This window comes from Aphelocoma coerulescens, chromosome 9 (genome assembly GCF_041296385.1).
Source record: "Aphelocoma coerulescens isolate FSJ_1873_10779 chromosome 9, UR_Acoe_1.0, whole genome shotgun sequence".
Classification (NCBI taxonomy): Eukaryota; Metazoa; Chordata; class Aves; order Passeriformes; family Corvidae; genus Aphelocoma; species Aphelocoma coerulescens.
Window position 1 is genome coordinate 26,048,703 of NC_091023.1, and position 15,565 is coordinate 26,064,267.

The 15,565-nt window shown below is 43.1% G+C and overlaps 1 protein-coding gene across 3 annotated transcripts in view; it reads right to left on the bottom strand.

Moving 5' to 3' along the window:
- Positions 1-472: 472 nt before the first annotated feature.
- Positions 473-15,565, bottom strand: part of MME (membrane metalloendopeptidase) — a 31,387-nt gene continuing 16,294 nt past the window's right edge. For all 3 annotated transcript variants that reach the window (XM_069024370.1, XM_069024372.1, XM_069024369.1), the window contains exons 10-23: positions 15,210-15,311; positions 13,515-13,651; positions 13,322-13,415; positions 12,543-12,671; positions 11,796-11,894; positions 11,213-11,293; positions 10,414-10,517; positions 10,181-10,239; positions 8,012-8,131; positions 7,631-7,764; positions 7,017-7,082; positions 4,839-4,934; positions 4,365-4,441; positions 473-1,861 (exon numbers count right to left, since the gene is read on the bottom strand). In XM_069024370.1, coding sequence (XP_068880471.1) covers positions 1,762-1,861; positions 4,365-4,441; positions 4,839-4,934; positions 7,017-7,082; positions 7,631-7,764; positions 8,012-8,131; positions 10,181-10,239; positions 10,414-10,517; positions 11,213-11,293; positions 11,796-11,894; positions 12,543-12,671; positions 13,322-13,415; positions 13,515-13,651; positions 15,210-15,311 — 1,398 coding nt within the window. In that variant the 3' untranslated portion in view covers positions 473-1,761. The remainder of the gene's footprint in view (positions 1,862-4,364; positions 4,442-4,838; positions 4,935-7,016; positions 7,083-7,630; positions 7,765-8,011; positions 8,132-10,180; positions 10,240-10,413; positions 10,518-11,212; positions 11,294-11,795; positions 11,895-12,542; positions 12,672-13,321; positions 13,416-13,514; positions 13,652-15,209; positions 15,312-15,565) is intronic.

The window sequence follows — 15,565 nt, forward strand, 5'->3', positions numbered from 1 at the left end:
GGCACGGCACGGCACGGCACGGCACGGCACGGCACGGCACGGCACGGCACCTGGAGCCCCGGATCGCCCGGGCCCGCGGCGGGCACGGCTCAGGTAGGAGCCCCGGGCGGCGCTGGCGGCGGCCGGGGCCGCAGGGCACAGCCCAGGGGAGGGCGCTCCCTCACCTGCGCAGGGCCCGCCTGGCGCTGCTCGCCCTCAGTCTGCAGCCCCGCTCCAGCATCCTCAGAGCGCTGGGGGCTTTTTTTGTCTTTGTTCTGTGCAAAGCTGGGGGAAGTGTTGGTTTCTGTGTGAAAACAGAGGAGCTCTGGGTTTCCCCTCTCTGCGCAAAGCCAATCCTGGGAGTTGTGTGAAGGATTTTTTTGTTGCGGTCTGTGTTTCCTGAGCTGCGGGGCTCAGGGGCAAGTGCAGACATTCATTTGCAGAGAATTTTCGTTTTGTATTTTTATAATTCCTATGAAGAACACACACTGCATTTGGCTCATCATTTCAGTTTATTATCAAAATGTTTTGATCAGATGACAAACTCAGAAAGCTAAAAGGACATAGGTTTTTAAATAGACCTATTGTAGCAGTCATCTGAGGTATCTGGAACTTGGTTTGGGAATGTCTTTGCTTTGATAAACAAAGCAGTAAATTCCTTTGAAATCTGCATGAGGATGTTTAATACCTATCATTGCAGATTTAAAGCCTTTTACCTTCTTACCTAAAGCTCCTTCAGACTCGTGCAATCAGTTGTGCAGCTTTCCTGATGAGAGGACTGACATCAATCAGAATATGTACAAGTTATGTGCAGGATCAGAGCCTAAAACACTGACAGAGTCAGCCTGAAAACTCCAATGTTGGTGCCCTCCATTGGAGAACTCAATTTTGTAGGCTTTATCTTATTGCCTGATACCATGCTTTACTCCAATTTCCCAGTTCTATGCAGCCACTGATAAAATATGTTACAATACTTCAAGTCAAAAGTGTAGCTCAAGATTTAAATATAAAAACTATGATTTATACATTACTAGAAACTTTAAAAAAGAGCAACTTTAGAGAAAGCAAGAAAAAGCTTAGAAAATTGTGAAAGGGTCTTTGATCACAATCTTACAGATTATAGGTACAGAAATTAATAAATTACCTACAATTTCAGTTCGGCTGGAAAGCTGTAAATAAACTGTTGTAAATAGGGACTTCAGGTAATACACGCTGGAGTAATTAGTGAGAAGTTACTTAAGTACAGCATGTCTTTGGACTCCTCTTATATAAATGGTTTCAAGTAAAAATGAAAACATTTGGTAGAACAGATTTCCCGTAACAGCACAGGGTACAAAGTCTGACACTGGGAGATAAACTGTCATCTCTCTATCATGTCATGATGGCTAAAATGTGTGTTACTGAGTATTTCCTTCCTCCCCCTGTCAGAAATCTGCATTCACCGACCGGGGGGAGATCATGTGTTATACTTTGCCATTTTAAAATGAATCCAAAAAGCCACTGGCTGTGGGGGCAGGATTAAAACTACAGGTGAAGTGTTGCTGAGCACTGCCAGGTGAGTTGAGTCCTACAAGGCTCCAGGGAGGAGAAGCAGCTCAGCGCTGCCTTAGTCCTTCTTCAGTGCTGTGATGGGTGATGATTTGGGGTTTGCATGTTTACCAAAAATTACAGTCATCTCTCTAGCATATTCCCCTCAGTTTTCTTCCCTCCTCCCCTTTCCAAAATCAATTGGAAAGGTCTCTTTTCCTGGAAAGGTCCTTGAGATGTGAGGTTTGCAGTCCGTCACCAAACACGGCACTTCTTAGCAGGATTCATGTTGTCTCTTGTGGTGCATGAAAAGGCTTCTGAAAACTCTGGGGAGTTCTGCAGTGATCCCAGGACCCTTTAAAACAAAGCAACATGCTGTCATTGCTGCTCGCCTTGGTTTGAAACATACAACGTGACCCATATTTTGTAACTCGTTTTTTGTCACCTCACAGTAGTGTGGGGAATGCCCTGTTGCTGAGCTCTGACTGTTGCTTCATTTCACCTCAAGGGCTGGCTGTGTTTTCTTCTTCAGTTTGTCTTGCCCCTACTGCAACCCGAAAAATACAGGACCTGTCTTCTCCTCATGGCTGGCTCTCACAAGCCAGTTCTTTCACCTAGAACAGATTTCTTGCTTGTCAATAGTTGTCACTAAGGATTTTTTCAGCTACGTTTTGCTGACAAGTTTCTTGGTGAAGGGAAAACAAGACCCTGAGGTCACGGTCTGTGGTGGTAACTCGTCAGTGAATGTTCATTTACATTTTTACACCAACCAAGTTTTAACTGAGATCATACTGCTCCTCTGGGCATTCTGCACAGATTTTCCAGTGAATGAGTTTCCTGGCAAAAAGATTCATACAAACAATGGCTTTCAACTGAACATGGGAAGTGAGTATGAGACCATTCCAGCTAAGGCTGATTTTGTATGTGTAATTGTGAACATGTGTGAGTAGATCTGCTAAGAGTCACTTGTTCCTTCAGGAACATACCTATGCAGGGAAACAGCCTCCAGTGTCAAATACAGATACTGAGGGACATTGATTGTGGCCCAGTTCTTTAAAGAACTCTTTCTTTGAGTAATTAATGATTATTCTGAGAATTATGCTGATCATTAGAACCAGGATATGCCCACAGAAGCTGAGGTGAAGTTCAGCAACACTGCAATACTTCAATTGTTGTACAAGGCCAAAAGTGACTCCCTGGTCTTGGGAGCCAGCAGTGGAACAGGAGATGGCACAGAAAAAGGGTTATCAAAAAAGTCATGTATTTTGGTGATCTAGCTGTACTTCACTGTTCCAATGAACTAGAACTGCTAAAATGGGATGTTCTGCAATTAACAATTTTTTAAGGAGCTGCCTGTCCTACTTGTAAGGAGAAACAGCCTGCAGTAACAGGTGTTGAAAAGGCTCATCCCACTCCCCAAATAATAATCGAAAAAGGCATGTTGGGAGCCTTTGTGACACTTGTACAGTATGTTATTAGGTGTTAATTTTGTGGGTATGTCTCATGACATGCTTTCTATTTTAGAGCTCTTAGGGGGCCTCATCCTGTAAATGACTTCCCATTCTAAGAATGTTGTCTGGTTTCTCATGAACACTTGTATCATTGCATATAAAGTTTATAGCCTGTCCGACCGAGGTACAGACAGCACAACACAACGTAATCTATCCAGGGTACACACAAACACAGCTTGTTACACTGAGATGCTGAACTAGTGAACTTCAAAGGCCTTGTGCCTCATCCAAATCAGATGTACTGAGGCTCTGAAGAGCTTCTGGAGCCTCATTAGCACTGAGACCAGACAGGAGTGATTGTAGGATCTGGTGCACAAACTGCCTCTGGGAGAGATCCCAAATAGTACAACCCACCCGCAATGAAACCAGGCAAGGAACAGTGAGGGAACAGTCGCTGCTTTCACTAAATATTTGAGTGTGTGGGATAAACAAGATTTGGTGAAAGGCTGTTGAAAGAAAGATATTTAAATAATTGTAGTGGATTGTATCAGCAGAGAACTTGGCTATTGTGGACATGGAGCTGGGAGATGACTCAGCCTTCCAGAGCCAGCAGATGCTGTGATGGCTGCACTACCACTGATCTCGTGGCATTGGACCAAACAGGTTTATTAGAGCACATTGTTACACTGCTGATGAATAGGCTGCTCTGACTTCAGATAAAAAAAAAAAAATCCTAGTCTGGCCCAAAGCCTTCCACCCTGAGCAGGCACATTTCCTGCATGGCTCTACTGAATTGAGCCCAGCAGATCTTGGGAAGGGCTGAGCACACCAGACACAAAACACACATCTGCTGTTGTACCACAGCACATGGGTTTGTTAAGAGTGAGGGTCAGTGATCTCTCACTGATTTTACCTGCAACTTCAGTGGAGGACAAAACTCCATCTGTGCTGTTGGTGGATAAGAACCTTACCAGGAACAACTGCGGGAGCCAGGGGACTTGTGAATGAGGCCTGGATTCCAGACACAGTCACTGGGACTCTGCTGTAACAGTTGCACAGTGACAGCCAGGTGATGCTGTGTGTGTCCTGTTGGATTAAGTTGGATCTTCTCAAGGATGAGACAACTCTCCCACGTCCTTACTCTGCCTGTGGAGCTTCCTGGGAAGGGCTTTGCCTGTTGGTGCAGCACAGGGCAGTGCTGGGCTGGAAGGGACAGGGACAGCCCAGCCCATCTGTCTCCTGTTAAACAGCTCCAGTGTGCTCTGCCTTTCAATGTGTGTATGTTAAACCTCCCCTGGGAAGGGCAGCCCAGCCCTTGGGCAGGGTCCTTTCAGTTCCACCACAAACAGCCGTGTTACAGAGGTGTTACACTTTGGGACTGCACTGAGCATTGTTGGCTGTGCTGACCTGAATTTGCCTGGGCTGTGCACGTCTGTCTTGATGGAGTTCACTGCATATTCTGGTCTGTATGTTCCACACCACACCTGCACAGGTAACAAAGGAAAGCATCATTAGCCCTAAGATTGTACAGGAAGAGACCTGCTGTCATTTAACTACGAAACACCTAAAGTTCATGAGAATAAATTCCACATTACAACATAGAGAAGAAAAGGTGCATTTTGTTAAAAAAAGTATTTCATTGACCTCAGACAAAGGCACTTGGGCACAAGAAACCCTACCAGGCTTATGAGTGCTGAATTAATTTCTTTACGGAAGATAAAAATCACCTAACAAGACTTTATTTTCACTGCTTTGCAGTGAACACTGCTCAGCTCTGCAGCTCTGCCAGCTCTTAGTTAGCCCATGGGAGTCAGCCTGTTCTGACTTGCTGTTAAACTGTAATGTCAAGTGGTTTTCAAAGCCCTCAGACAAGAAGGATACCTGTGCGAAGTTCAGAAAAAACAGCTGTTTGTGGTTCATGTCGAGACCAGGAAGAAGTTTTTCTTTTCCATGTTTTCTCACAAAGTTTTCATAAGCCTGTAGAATGAAGTGAATAGAAATGTTACCACTTTGAGCCCAGACAGTCAAAATGAAATGATGACAAGGAGGAACATGGATTCTTTGACATAATTAATCGTTGTCTCCCTTGGCCATCCATCCCACATGTGCCACCTTGAAGCACAAGACCACAGGGCCATTTCTTAGTACTGTGCTGGCAATTATCTAATGCTGCATTATGGAAAAGATTTTTTCCACTGTGGGTTTTTTGGGGTCTGGTTTTTTTTAAGTGAATTGCAGAAGACTTTAAAACCTTGCCATAGTAAGAACAGCTGCTTTCATGTTTTTTATGGAGACATGTCAAACGATGTGTTGTTAGTGTATCATCACTGATGAAAGATGCTGGAGAAATGTTCTGCCTGAAGTCAGTGACAGAGTACTGCCCAAGCGCAGCTGAGGAATAAGCAGATAGCAGGTCCATGGAAAAGGCTCTGGAAGTTTCCGTGGATAACAGCTGAACGAGAGCCAACAGTGCCACAGCACTGCAAAACAGGCAAGTGTTGTACTGGGATGTGTAAACAGGAGTGGCTTATATGAAATACATGAAGTAATCCTGCTACTCCACTTGGCACTGGCCAGGCCTCAGCTGGAGCACTCTGTCCAGTTTTGGGCACTGCCCTTCAAGAAAGACGTGAACCAACTGGAGAGAGTCCAGAAGAAAGCAGCAAGAATGAGCAGAGGTCTAGCAAACATGACCTATGAGGAAAGATCGAAAGAATTGGGTTTGTTTAGTCTAAAGGAGAGAAGTCTGGGCCTTGAAGCATGTAAGTCTTCAAATACGTGAAAGGTCACAGGAGAGAAAGGAGCAGATTGTTGTGTTTGCACTGTTGGAAGCAGAGCCATGGTGGCACTGGGAGTGCCATGAGGAGGCAGTGGAAATGCTCCTGTGGGAGGTTGGAAGGATACAGAAGGGGTTGATTCTACCTGCATGGAGAGAGGGGTGGAATATTGACCTCTCAAGATTCCTTTTGGACCTTTTTTACTATTTATATGATGTCATAATAATTTTTAATATTTCTGACCTAATTTTTTTGGCTACTCCCATTCCTTTCAGAAAGCATGTCCCCTTTCATGCCTTTGTACTTTGCACAAATGTTCCAGTAACTGAAGATCAGTCTAATCTAATAAGCCTGACGCCTCTTTTAGGCTTCCAACTCATTCTTTAAACTCTCATTAACAATTGTCTTTGCCCTCAAACATAACCATTTCCAGTGAGAACTTGGAGAAGCGGGAGTTGGCCCATGCATCCCAGGGGCTCTTTGTTGAGCAGTGCCAGCAGTCCATTGTCAAGTGTTGAGTATTTTGCCACAGAACAAGGTGTTCAGGGAAGGAGAAGGAGGATCATGTTGTTGAGGCTTGCAGCCATCAGATTTGTAAATGACAAGAAAAGCTGACAGAGAAGCTGACTCGCTACTCTCTTCCAGACCATGTTCACAAAAAGAACCTGTGTCTCTCTGACTTGTCAGTCTCAACGGTGGCCAACCTACGGAGTCCAGCAGCTGTTCCAGGAAGAGAAGGAAAGGAAAGCCAAAAAGCATCCAGCTCCCATGGAAGGCACAGTGCAGGGAGTCCAGTGTCTCTGACATCTTGGGATACCAGCACAGAGGACGCAAGACACCTTTACAAGATGAACAGCAAAGTTTTTGTTTATGTTTATGGGTCAGAAGAAAGTCATTCTGCTCCTCCTTCCTGGCATAAAAAAGCTGGTGAAAAAGACAGCCAGCAGCAGACAGCTGCTGGTGTCAGCACTTCAGTTAGGTCATGGTCCAAGTGTGAGCCAGTGAATGTTTCCATTCCACACATTCCTCATTCACGAAGGAAAAAAAAAAAAAAGTTAGTTGAAGAAGAGCTCCCTAGGAACAGGTAATATGTAGCCTGACATGATTAACAGGGTGAGAGAAATACTTCAGCTGGCCAAGAGCTTTAATCCATGTCTTGATGGCACAGTAGGTCTAGTCCTGTCCCTAACACAGAAATCATGTTTCTTCCTCCAAGGCTCTGAAAATGATTTTCTTAATCTCTGACAGCTTCAGCTAAAACAGAAAAATGGATACTTCTTACCTTGTATGCTTGTCTCACACCCCCATTATCAGCAATGTTTTCTCCTAGTGTGTTGATTCCACTCAGCTGTAAAATAGAAAGGAAAAGTATTGGTTTCTGAAAAAAGAGCTCATCCGGAACCTGTAACACCAAGCTTTGTGCATTTTCCACTTTCTAAAGGCAAGAATTACCTTAAAATCTGAAGATTCCTAAGTCAGTCAAATATTACCAAAGATGATGAAGCTTCGGTAATGGGAAATCTCTACTTTTATTTTTCAAAAAACATATTCTTAACCTTTAGCCCAACATATTGATTTATGATTGTCAAAGCTGCAAAATCTAGAATCATCCTTTGAATTTAACGTGTGAATAAAAGGGCAGAAAAATATGTTAACATTTTCTTCTCTATTTTTACTGGCCTCTCTCTGAGTCCCAACACTTCAACACATGTTTTGGGAGAACCTCAGGGCTGGGAGTTCTATCTTTTCCCTATCCTGTGCGATGGAATACATTGTCAGGCTGTAAAAAAACAGCCATTAGAATTGAGAGAAATAACTTCTTGTTCCTTCCAAGTAGCACTGCAAGCAGTGCTGTCTCATCAAACCAGCATGGGGAGCTACACAAACTGGACGTACGTTCTGTCCACCCGCCAGGTCCCATGAGAAGTTCCCATATTGGTACACCATGCACTGGGACAGCTCCTTGAAATTCTGTGCTGATTCTTCAGTCCACCAGTCCACAAGGTCTCCATTCTCATTAAAATTCCTGCCTGTAACAGTACGTTAAACAGAATTATTTATACAGGAAAACAGGGTTTGGTGCAGTGAGGAGGGAGCAAGTAAGGCTTTGGATTGTGCTTTTGGGAGAGCAATACTGTAATGCCTCAAGAATCCAGACTCGATCTTACATACAGAAATTCATCTCCCTTTTATGTGCTCCCTGGAAGGACTGAGCACTAAAGCATGTAAAACACCCTGTGCATTGAGTGTTTTGTCACTAGAAGCTCAGTGCCTCACCGTTGTCGTCAAAGCCATGTGTGATCTCGTGCCCGATGACCATTCCTATGCCACCATAATTCAGAGATTTGGGCTGGGATGCACTGAAGAAAGGGGGCTGCAAAATGCCCGCAGGGAAGACTGAAAAAAAAGCCACAGCACAGTTAAGACCCTGCCTCGTTATCCTGCACGTGCAGTGGGGCCAGACCACTTTTATGGGCTTCAACCAAAATCACGCTGTTCCCTCTGCTCTCCCAGCAGCACTAAGTGACTGACACATGGGAATGCTGTAGGGCACGAGGAACAGAGTAGCAGGATCACTCCCCTCTTCAGACACTTCCAAAACCATGACCAGCATTTGCTTTGTTACTATGTTGCTCTGCGAAAAAAGCAGTTTGTTCCAATTTATATCACTCAGCATTCACAGACTTCTGTCTCATCATTAAACAAACCTCACAACATTGTGAGAAGTGGGAGGGTGTCCCCCAAGAAGAATAAATTATTTGATCATTCCATCACAAATCAATCTCAGAGACAGGAATTTATTCTTCCCATGAAAATACAAGTAACTCCCACTAGAATCAATAAAAATAGGCCAAGCTGGCAATAAAAGAACTGGGACAAAGCAGTTCTTTTTACCCACTACTCTACTCATTTTTCTAGGCTTCTAAGAAACAATTCAGTTAAAAAGAAACCATGTTGCAGTTATGATCTTTTATAAATTAAGAGTAATAAAATACTATAAAATATTCAGTTCCACTTTAGTATCTCGTGAAGGTCTTTTCCTTTCCCCTGCTGCCACCGTAATATAAAGTATTAATTCTCCCTAGGAAGGAGGTGGATGTAACTCTACAGAAATTGAACAGACAGGAGGAATTGGGTGACAGTTCTCACACAGCAAAAGAAAGAAGAATGATACTTCTTGAATTTCAGTATAAATCCAGTTCGGTTCTAGGGCTTTCTTTCAGGAGGAGAAAGAACCATGCAAGAACTAGAAAATAATAAACAGGTTAGAAATAACCCAGTTCCGCTGCCTGTGCAAGCTGCTGTCACAGCAATCCCAGTAGAGTGCTCGTTTGCTATGGAATTAAATATCCCAGTGTTCCATGCTGTTACCAGAAAGCACCGATAGGAACAGCAGTGTAGGTGCCACGGTGTGTGCAGGGCCCCAGCAGAGGAGCCATCTCTGGAGCTGTTGGCTGTGGAAGCGCTGCCAGCGGGATGGGGACTCAGGGCTGTGCAGCCTCAGAGCCAGCTGCTACCTGAAGGAACACACAGTGGGGCTGCCTGGGTAGCAGCAGCTCAGCTGGATTTTGGAAGCTGAGTGGCTTCCTTATGGTCTGAGCTGCTGATGGAGCAGTGCAGGTCAGACCACACTCAAAGGTAGTAACAGAGCTCCAAGTTCCCTACACATCATGCACAGAACTGCTCTTTAGAGGGTTTAAGTCTAGTTCTAAGCTAATTCAGACATCACCCTAAAGATCAGACTGCTTTAATTATCCTGTGCATGCCATAGTTAAAGGATGAAGTAAGAATTTATGACTCACATTAACTGCCAGTCACCAGTTTCAGTCTTCCACATCATTCCTTTCCTACAAATTACTGAACAAAGCTATTTTAAACAAAGCTTTCTGAAAGTTTTTGTGTTAACTGTTCCGTAAAGAGCTAAATGCTCACATCAAGAAATAATGTTTCATTTCTGTGCAGAGCCCTGCAGGACAAGGTTTTTCCATTATTTTAGATTTGTTTTCAGGAGTTACAGGTGGATCACAATACCTCACTGATGGCCTAGAAAGGACACTGCAGTCTGTGACATTTGGATAACTAAAATTTAAATGCTATTTGCAGAATGGATGTGACAGAAATATCGAGAAGCATAATTAATGTTGTGAAATGTTTCGTGACACTTGTGAGCCTTGCAGCACTGTGAAGGGAGCTGGGATGGTTCACAATGTGAGAAGCCTTGGGGCCTGCATTTGGTTCTAATCTTTAGCCAGAACGGATGGGGTTTTTTATTTCCATGGATGGTTTTGGGTAGGCTGACATTAGGAATCTTTATACTCAGATGTGTAATATCAAGATCGCTTCACTTCCTGGTTTTAAAAGTACATACATACATACATACATATATATAAAATGGATAATTTGGACATTAAATCTGAATCACATCAGTAAATTGGTAAACCTTACCTATCTGATTCCTACTTGCTGAGTAAAAAGCATTGACAACTGCAGCTCCACTTATCCACCTGGTAACACCAGAAGAATAAACATTAGAATTTCAGTTGTTAATGGCAAAGTTAATGATTGCTAGAATAAGCCTAGAAACTGTATAAGAGAATCACAGAATATTTGAAATTGGAAGGTACCTTCTCCTGTGCAAACTGGATGAAAGACTAGACAAAATATTAATAAATACTTACTCCTCTTTATCCACCTTTTCTCTAAGCTTTTTCAACCTTTTCTTCTGGGTAAATACTAAATTTTGAATAATGTTTTCAAAGTATTCTTCTTCTTTATAGTTCAACTAAAAAGAAAGGGGGAAAAGGAGTTAGTGGTGGTGTTACTGATTTGGGATAAAAGACACATGGATCAGGAAAATCTAGTCTTAAGCATGATGAGCTAAGCAACACATTTCTAAGAGTATTTTTTGATCTACAATTAGACCTTGGTTTGCAGAGCTCTGCTACATCACAGAGTTGGTATTGTAGCTGGTCTATGTTAGCAGCTGGGTACTTTTTCCAGAGCTCTTCATTCTCTCTTTCTATTCATACTTTGAGTGGAGTTCAGCAATTTTTGCTGTTGACCTTAACCTCTGGAGCTGCCTGTTGCAAACCAGTAGCTGCCAGTTTGGTAAGGAGCAGTTCCACCTCTGACAAAACACACAAGTCAGCTCCGTGCCTGGGCATCCACTGCACCCAGTGTTGGGTCAGTCTGTGCCACATGCAGTGCTGCACAGAACACCACTGGCTCCATGCTTATCCTCACATAATCCCTCTAGAATGTATACATGTCCTTGGAATGCCATCAGATCCTGGCACATCGGTGCTGGGTCAGCTGTACCAGGCTGGCTGGTCACACCTCCTCCCTTCCCCCTGCAGCTGGGCACACATGGGGCTGTTCTGTGCAGGTACACAAGGTTTGGTGTGGTAAGGAAGGCAAATGCACATTTTTTTCTCTGAAGACCGTTTTCTAATTCTCCTGCCTATTGTGCAAACTTACCTCCTGGTACTCACTGTTGAGCTTGTTGTCATCTGTCACGATCTCATCGGGATAACCAATCCTCTCTCTAATTGCTGTTGCCTAGGGACAAGGGAATTTGACATCCATAGCAAATCCAGCCATGTTTTTAAATCATAAATTATATAAGAAAGGCAATATGGAAGCTACTGCAGAAACCACAGGATGTTAATTATATATAGGTTTTGTTTACATTTTTTATTCATTGAAAGCACTAATTTATGGTTTTTATCCTGTTGCTTCTAATAGCTGGTCAAATCACCAGAAATCATTCCTTCTCATTTTCAGTATTATTTTCCTGTAGATATTAATTATCTAGCTCCTTAATAACTGATTTGCCTGAAAGGTCTTAACCTTGTATACAAGTTCCTCCTATTTTGGGTGCCTATCTCCAGAGGCCCCTCCCCACGGAATCCTAAGCTGCTGTGCCTTATAAACACAACTATAACTGTGTTTGTATTATAATATAGTGATAGAAGTTACTGCTTAATTTTTGTTGGGACAAACAATTGAAATACTGATTTTTATAGAACTACACATTACCAATATTTAAGACAGAACTTACTTTTTGTTCTGCTCTCTTTTTGGTCTCTGCATCCATCCAGGGAAGTTCATCTAAGGTTTTTATAAAAACATCACGTATATCTGCAATCATTTCTTCAACCTGGAAAAGACATCAGAATGTTACAAACCCACAGAGTAAGATGGCAGGCAATGCTGTTCAGTCATTCAGGTTACCAAAACCTGACAGACATCGCCCTACTGGACGCTGTGCATCTGATGGAATCACTGTGTTTATGCCAGCCCCAAAAATGGGTTGTTTCACACCAGGATTCCAGTGGTGATTGCAGTCAACTAAGGTTTCACTTCAGGTCCATTTTCAGGAATTTTCTGTGTGGCTGAAGGCAAACAGAAATAACCAATTGCCCCTGCCCAGTGGCAGCAGGATGTGAATTAGTCTCAAAGAACAGCAGTGACTGCTGGTGCCAGCGAGTGCTGCTCCTGGGATGTGAGGATTAGCTCATGCACAGCCCACCCATGGACCTGGCTCAGAGAGCCACAGGAGCAGGCAGGTGCCTCTCTCCCTCCAGCTGTGCACGTGCAAGCCTCACATTTCACACTGTACTGTAATAAAAACTTGAATTTTTAAACCTTTGTAATAACCATTATTAACACTTCAATAAAACTTAAAAATCAAACCTACTTTGATTACACTGTAATAAAAAGTGCAATCAAATCTGTGTCAAGAAGTGCATGGTGATGATAAAGGGCCACTTTGGTGGCACTCAGGCTGAGTGGCTGAAGGCTTTACCACGTGTTTGCTGTCTCCAGCAAAGGCCTCCTCCACGTAGAGCCGGCCCACGGCGTTCTCCATATTGCCGTTGACGTAGTTGGCACAGCGGCGCCACACAGCAGTCTCGGAGGTGGTGCCATAAAGGGCCTGTGGGACACAGACATCAGGGCAAACGGGCACAGCGACTGAGGGGCAGCTCTATGATTCAGAGGAGCCTCCTTGGCCTTCAATACACCTAGTTCATTCATACTCCTCGTTAGGGCACTTAGGTGGACTCGCTCTGTAATGGGAGGAGCATTAGCAAAATTCTTACAGAGGAAGAAGCTCTGCTGTGGAAATACAAAAAACTTCCATGTCCAATTGCTGAAATTGCTCAGCATTTTCGTAAAAGCACTAAGCTATCAGCGGGATCGAATGACTGAAAACCAAGACTGGGGCCATAAAGTTTGCCTTGGAATATATTCCTTTGGATGATGAAGAGTTTGTAACAAGTCAGTCAGAACTGTAATCCCTTGCACATAAATGGAACTGTTCTGATACCAAAATGGGGATTCACTTAGATTCAGAAAAAACAAGAGACCAAGTACCAGAGCAGTGCTTTCAAATCCACTCAGTATCAGGCATAAATCCCATAAATTATAGATACACTCCAGCAGAGGCTCAGCAAACACATCTGGCTTTTGTGTGCAAAATCCAAAATACATTAAATATTTATATACTACACCTACATAAAAAACCTATCTTTTGTGGCTCACAAAAGCCATCATTAAAACTTATGGAGAGATGAATTTCTGCACCTTACGGAAAGCATTCCTTGTGTCCTTGTAGTCCCGGCTGAGGCTGTTGACAAGATCCATCACAAATCGCCAGGTCATGTAATTTTGAAGGTCTCTGTTTAACAAAACAATGATAATAAGCTGGTAGTGTTTTGAGGCTTATTAAGTTTTCTGGAAAGAAAATGCAAATACCAGGAATATGTAACACACCTACCTGGAAGAGTATTTTACAAGAATAGACCTGAGCTTGATAAGGTAGTCAGGGTCATAAACAATGACATGTTCTGTGTTGTCAACATTTATTTGGACAGTTGACATGATAGCATTTATGAATTCTGACCAGTTGAACACCTGGAAAATCAATATGCATTATTATATGGTTCAATCATAAACAGTTTAAATATGTTTGCATGACGCAAATGCCCTGCCTGTAGTTTCCCTAATATTTGCACTACTTATAGATGGGGTCATTGTAATAATAACTGGTCTGAGATCATTTACAGCTCTAAAAATGTTGTTAACAGAGAGGATATTTGGCAGTAAGGGTAGAGAAATTGCTTTAATTTCAAACAAACACAATTTTATTTTAATTTTTAAAGTTTTGTTCTGCCTATTACTTTGAAAAGTGTTGGTGATTTTTCCCAGCCTGTATCTTTGGAAAGGTTTGTTGGAAGAGGTAATGTCTTCCATCAGACAAATGGATGTAGCTGAGGAGAGCAGATAAGCTTTCAGGAACAGTCACTGCAGGTCTGAGAGAGAAGCAGCAAACTTCAGGCTAATCTTGGGAATAATTGCTGTTCTATCCTTAGACATTACAATGCTACCAACTCCCATCAAGCGTCTTTTGAGCATTTTGGAATAAATTTAAATTAGTGCTGATCTGCAGCATCCCCCCAGGAACTAATAATAACCAGGGCAATGCCATTCTATGACAGGAGTTGTTGTTTTCTGACAGGATGACTGTAGTGGTAACCAACTACACCTGTGGGAGATGGTGAATTATGAAACCAATTAAACCAGGCAGGAGGGAACTGTCAGAGAATTACAGTCAATAAAATTGCAGTGATTATGAAAAAGTGCCAAGAATAACAGTGTTTCATTGCACCTCACTGGCCTCAGAAACCTCAGTAAAAGTCATGAGAATAAAACCTACCCATGTCTAGTATGACATAATGCTCCTGAGGAGACAGAGCTGTGTTAGCAAAGCTTGGGCTGGTTTTCAGCTGGACTCTGGTGCCATGAATTAAAGGCTGCCCTGCACAAACAGCACATGGCTCGAGGTGAGAGCAGATCTGACACATCCTAGGGGAGCTGCAGTGGGAGGGATGTGGAGAATTGTCCTGTTCCATGGGCCTGACAGCCTGGGCTCCTGTCTGCTTGCACTGGGAGCAATATTTACAGAAGGAATGTTGGACAAACAGGACTTTTGTTCTGAATCTGCAGCTCTGGATAAACAGAGTGGGGATGAGTAGTCCACTACAGCATCCCTGAACCAGTTGGTGGCTACAGGATGGACTTTTGTCCTGGGCCCTGAATCCATGAGGATAAGTAATAGGATCACAGAATCACAGTATGGTTTGGTTTGGAAGGGACCTTAAAGATCATCTAGTTCCAACCCCCTGCCATGAGCAGAGGCACCTTCCACTGGATATCTTTTTTTCCTTTGTGCTTTCCTATCTCTTTATGTTGAGGCAGATGGGAAGATGGGCCTTCAGGCTAGGAGAAGCAGTGGGTACAGAATGTGCTTACAGTCCAGTGTCATCGGAAGAGTAGGTAAGACTGTGCACATCAGGGATCCTGTTCAATTGCAAATATGTCATGTCTTTAACAGTAAAAAATTTCAGGCTTCATTGTTTAATCCCATCAGTGATAAATTAGAGGTTAAAATACCAGGTTATTGATCACTCACCTTATGATTGATTTCCAGTGAGAAGTTGTTTTGGAGTTGTGCCAAGGTCATTTTATTGTACAGCAGGAGTGGATCATTTCTGTCTTCAGATTTTGTTGTTGCCTGTCAGAGTTAATCAGGAGAAAATTTCTAAGTACATTGAGTCAGTTCTGATCGGGATGCACTGCTGCCCTATCTGTTCTTTGTGACCTGTTGTACTGCTGGGGAGGCACAACCCACAGCTCACACAGCTCTGTGCTGCTCTGGGCACTGGGAGTTTGCACTGCTGAGTTAAACATCTGCATCCACAATAGCAGATTTTACCCTTTTAAAGTGCTTTGAAAAATCAGTTATGCCAAGCCTCCTTTTATCTCTAT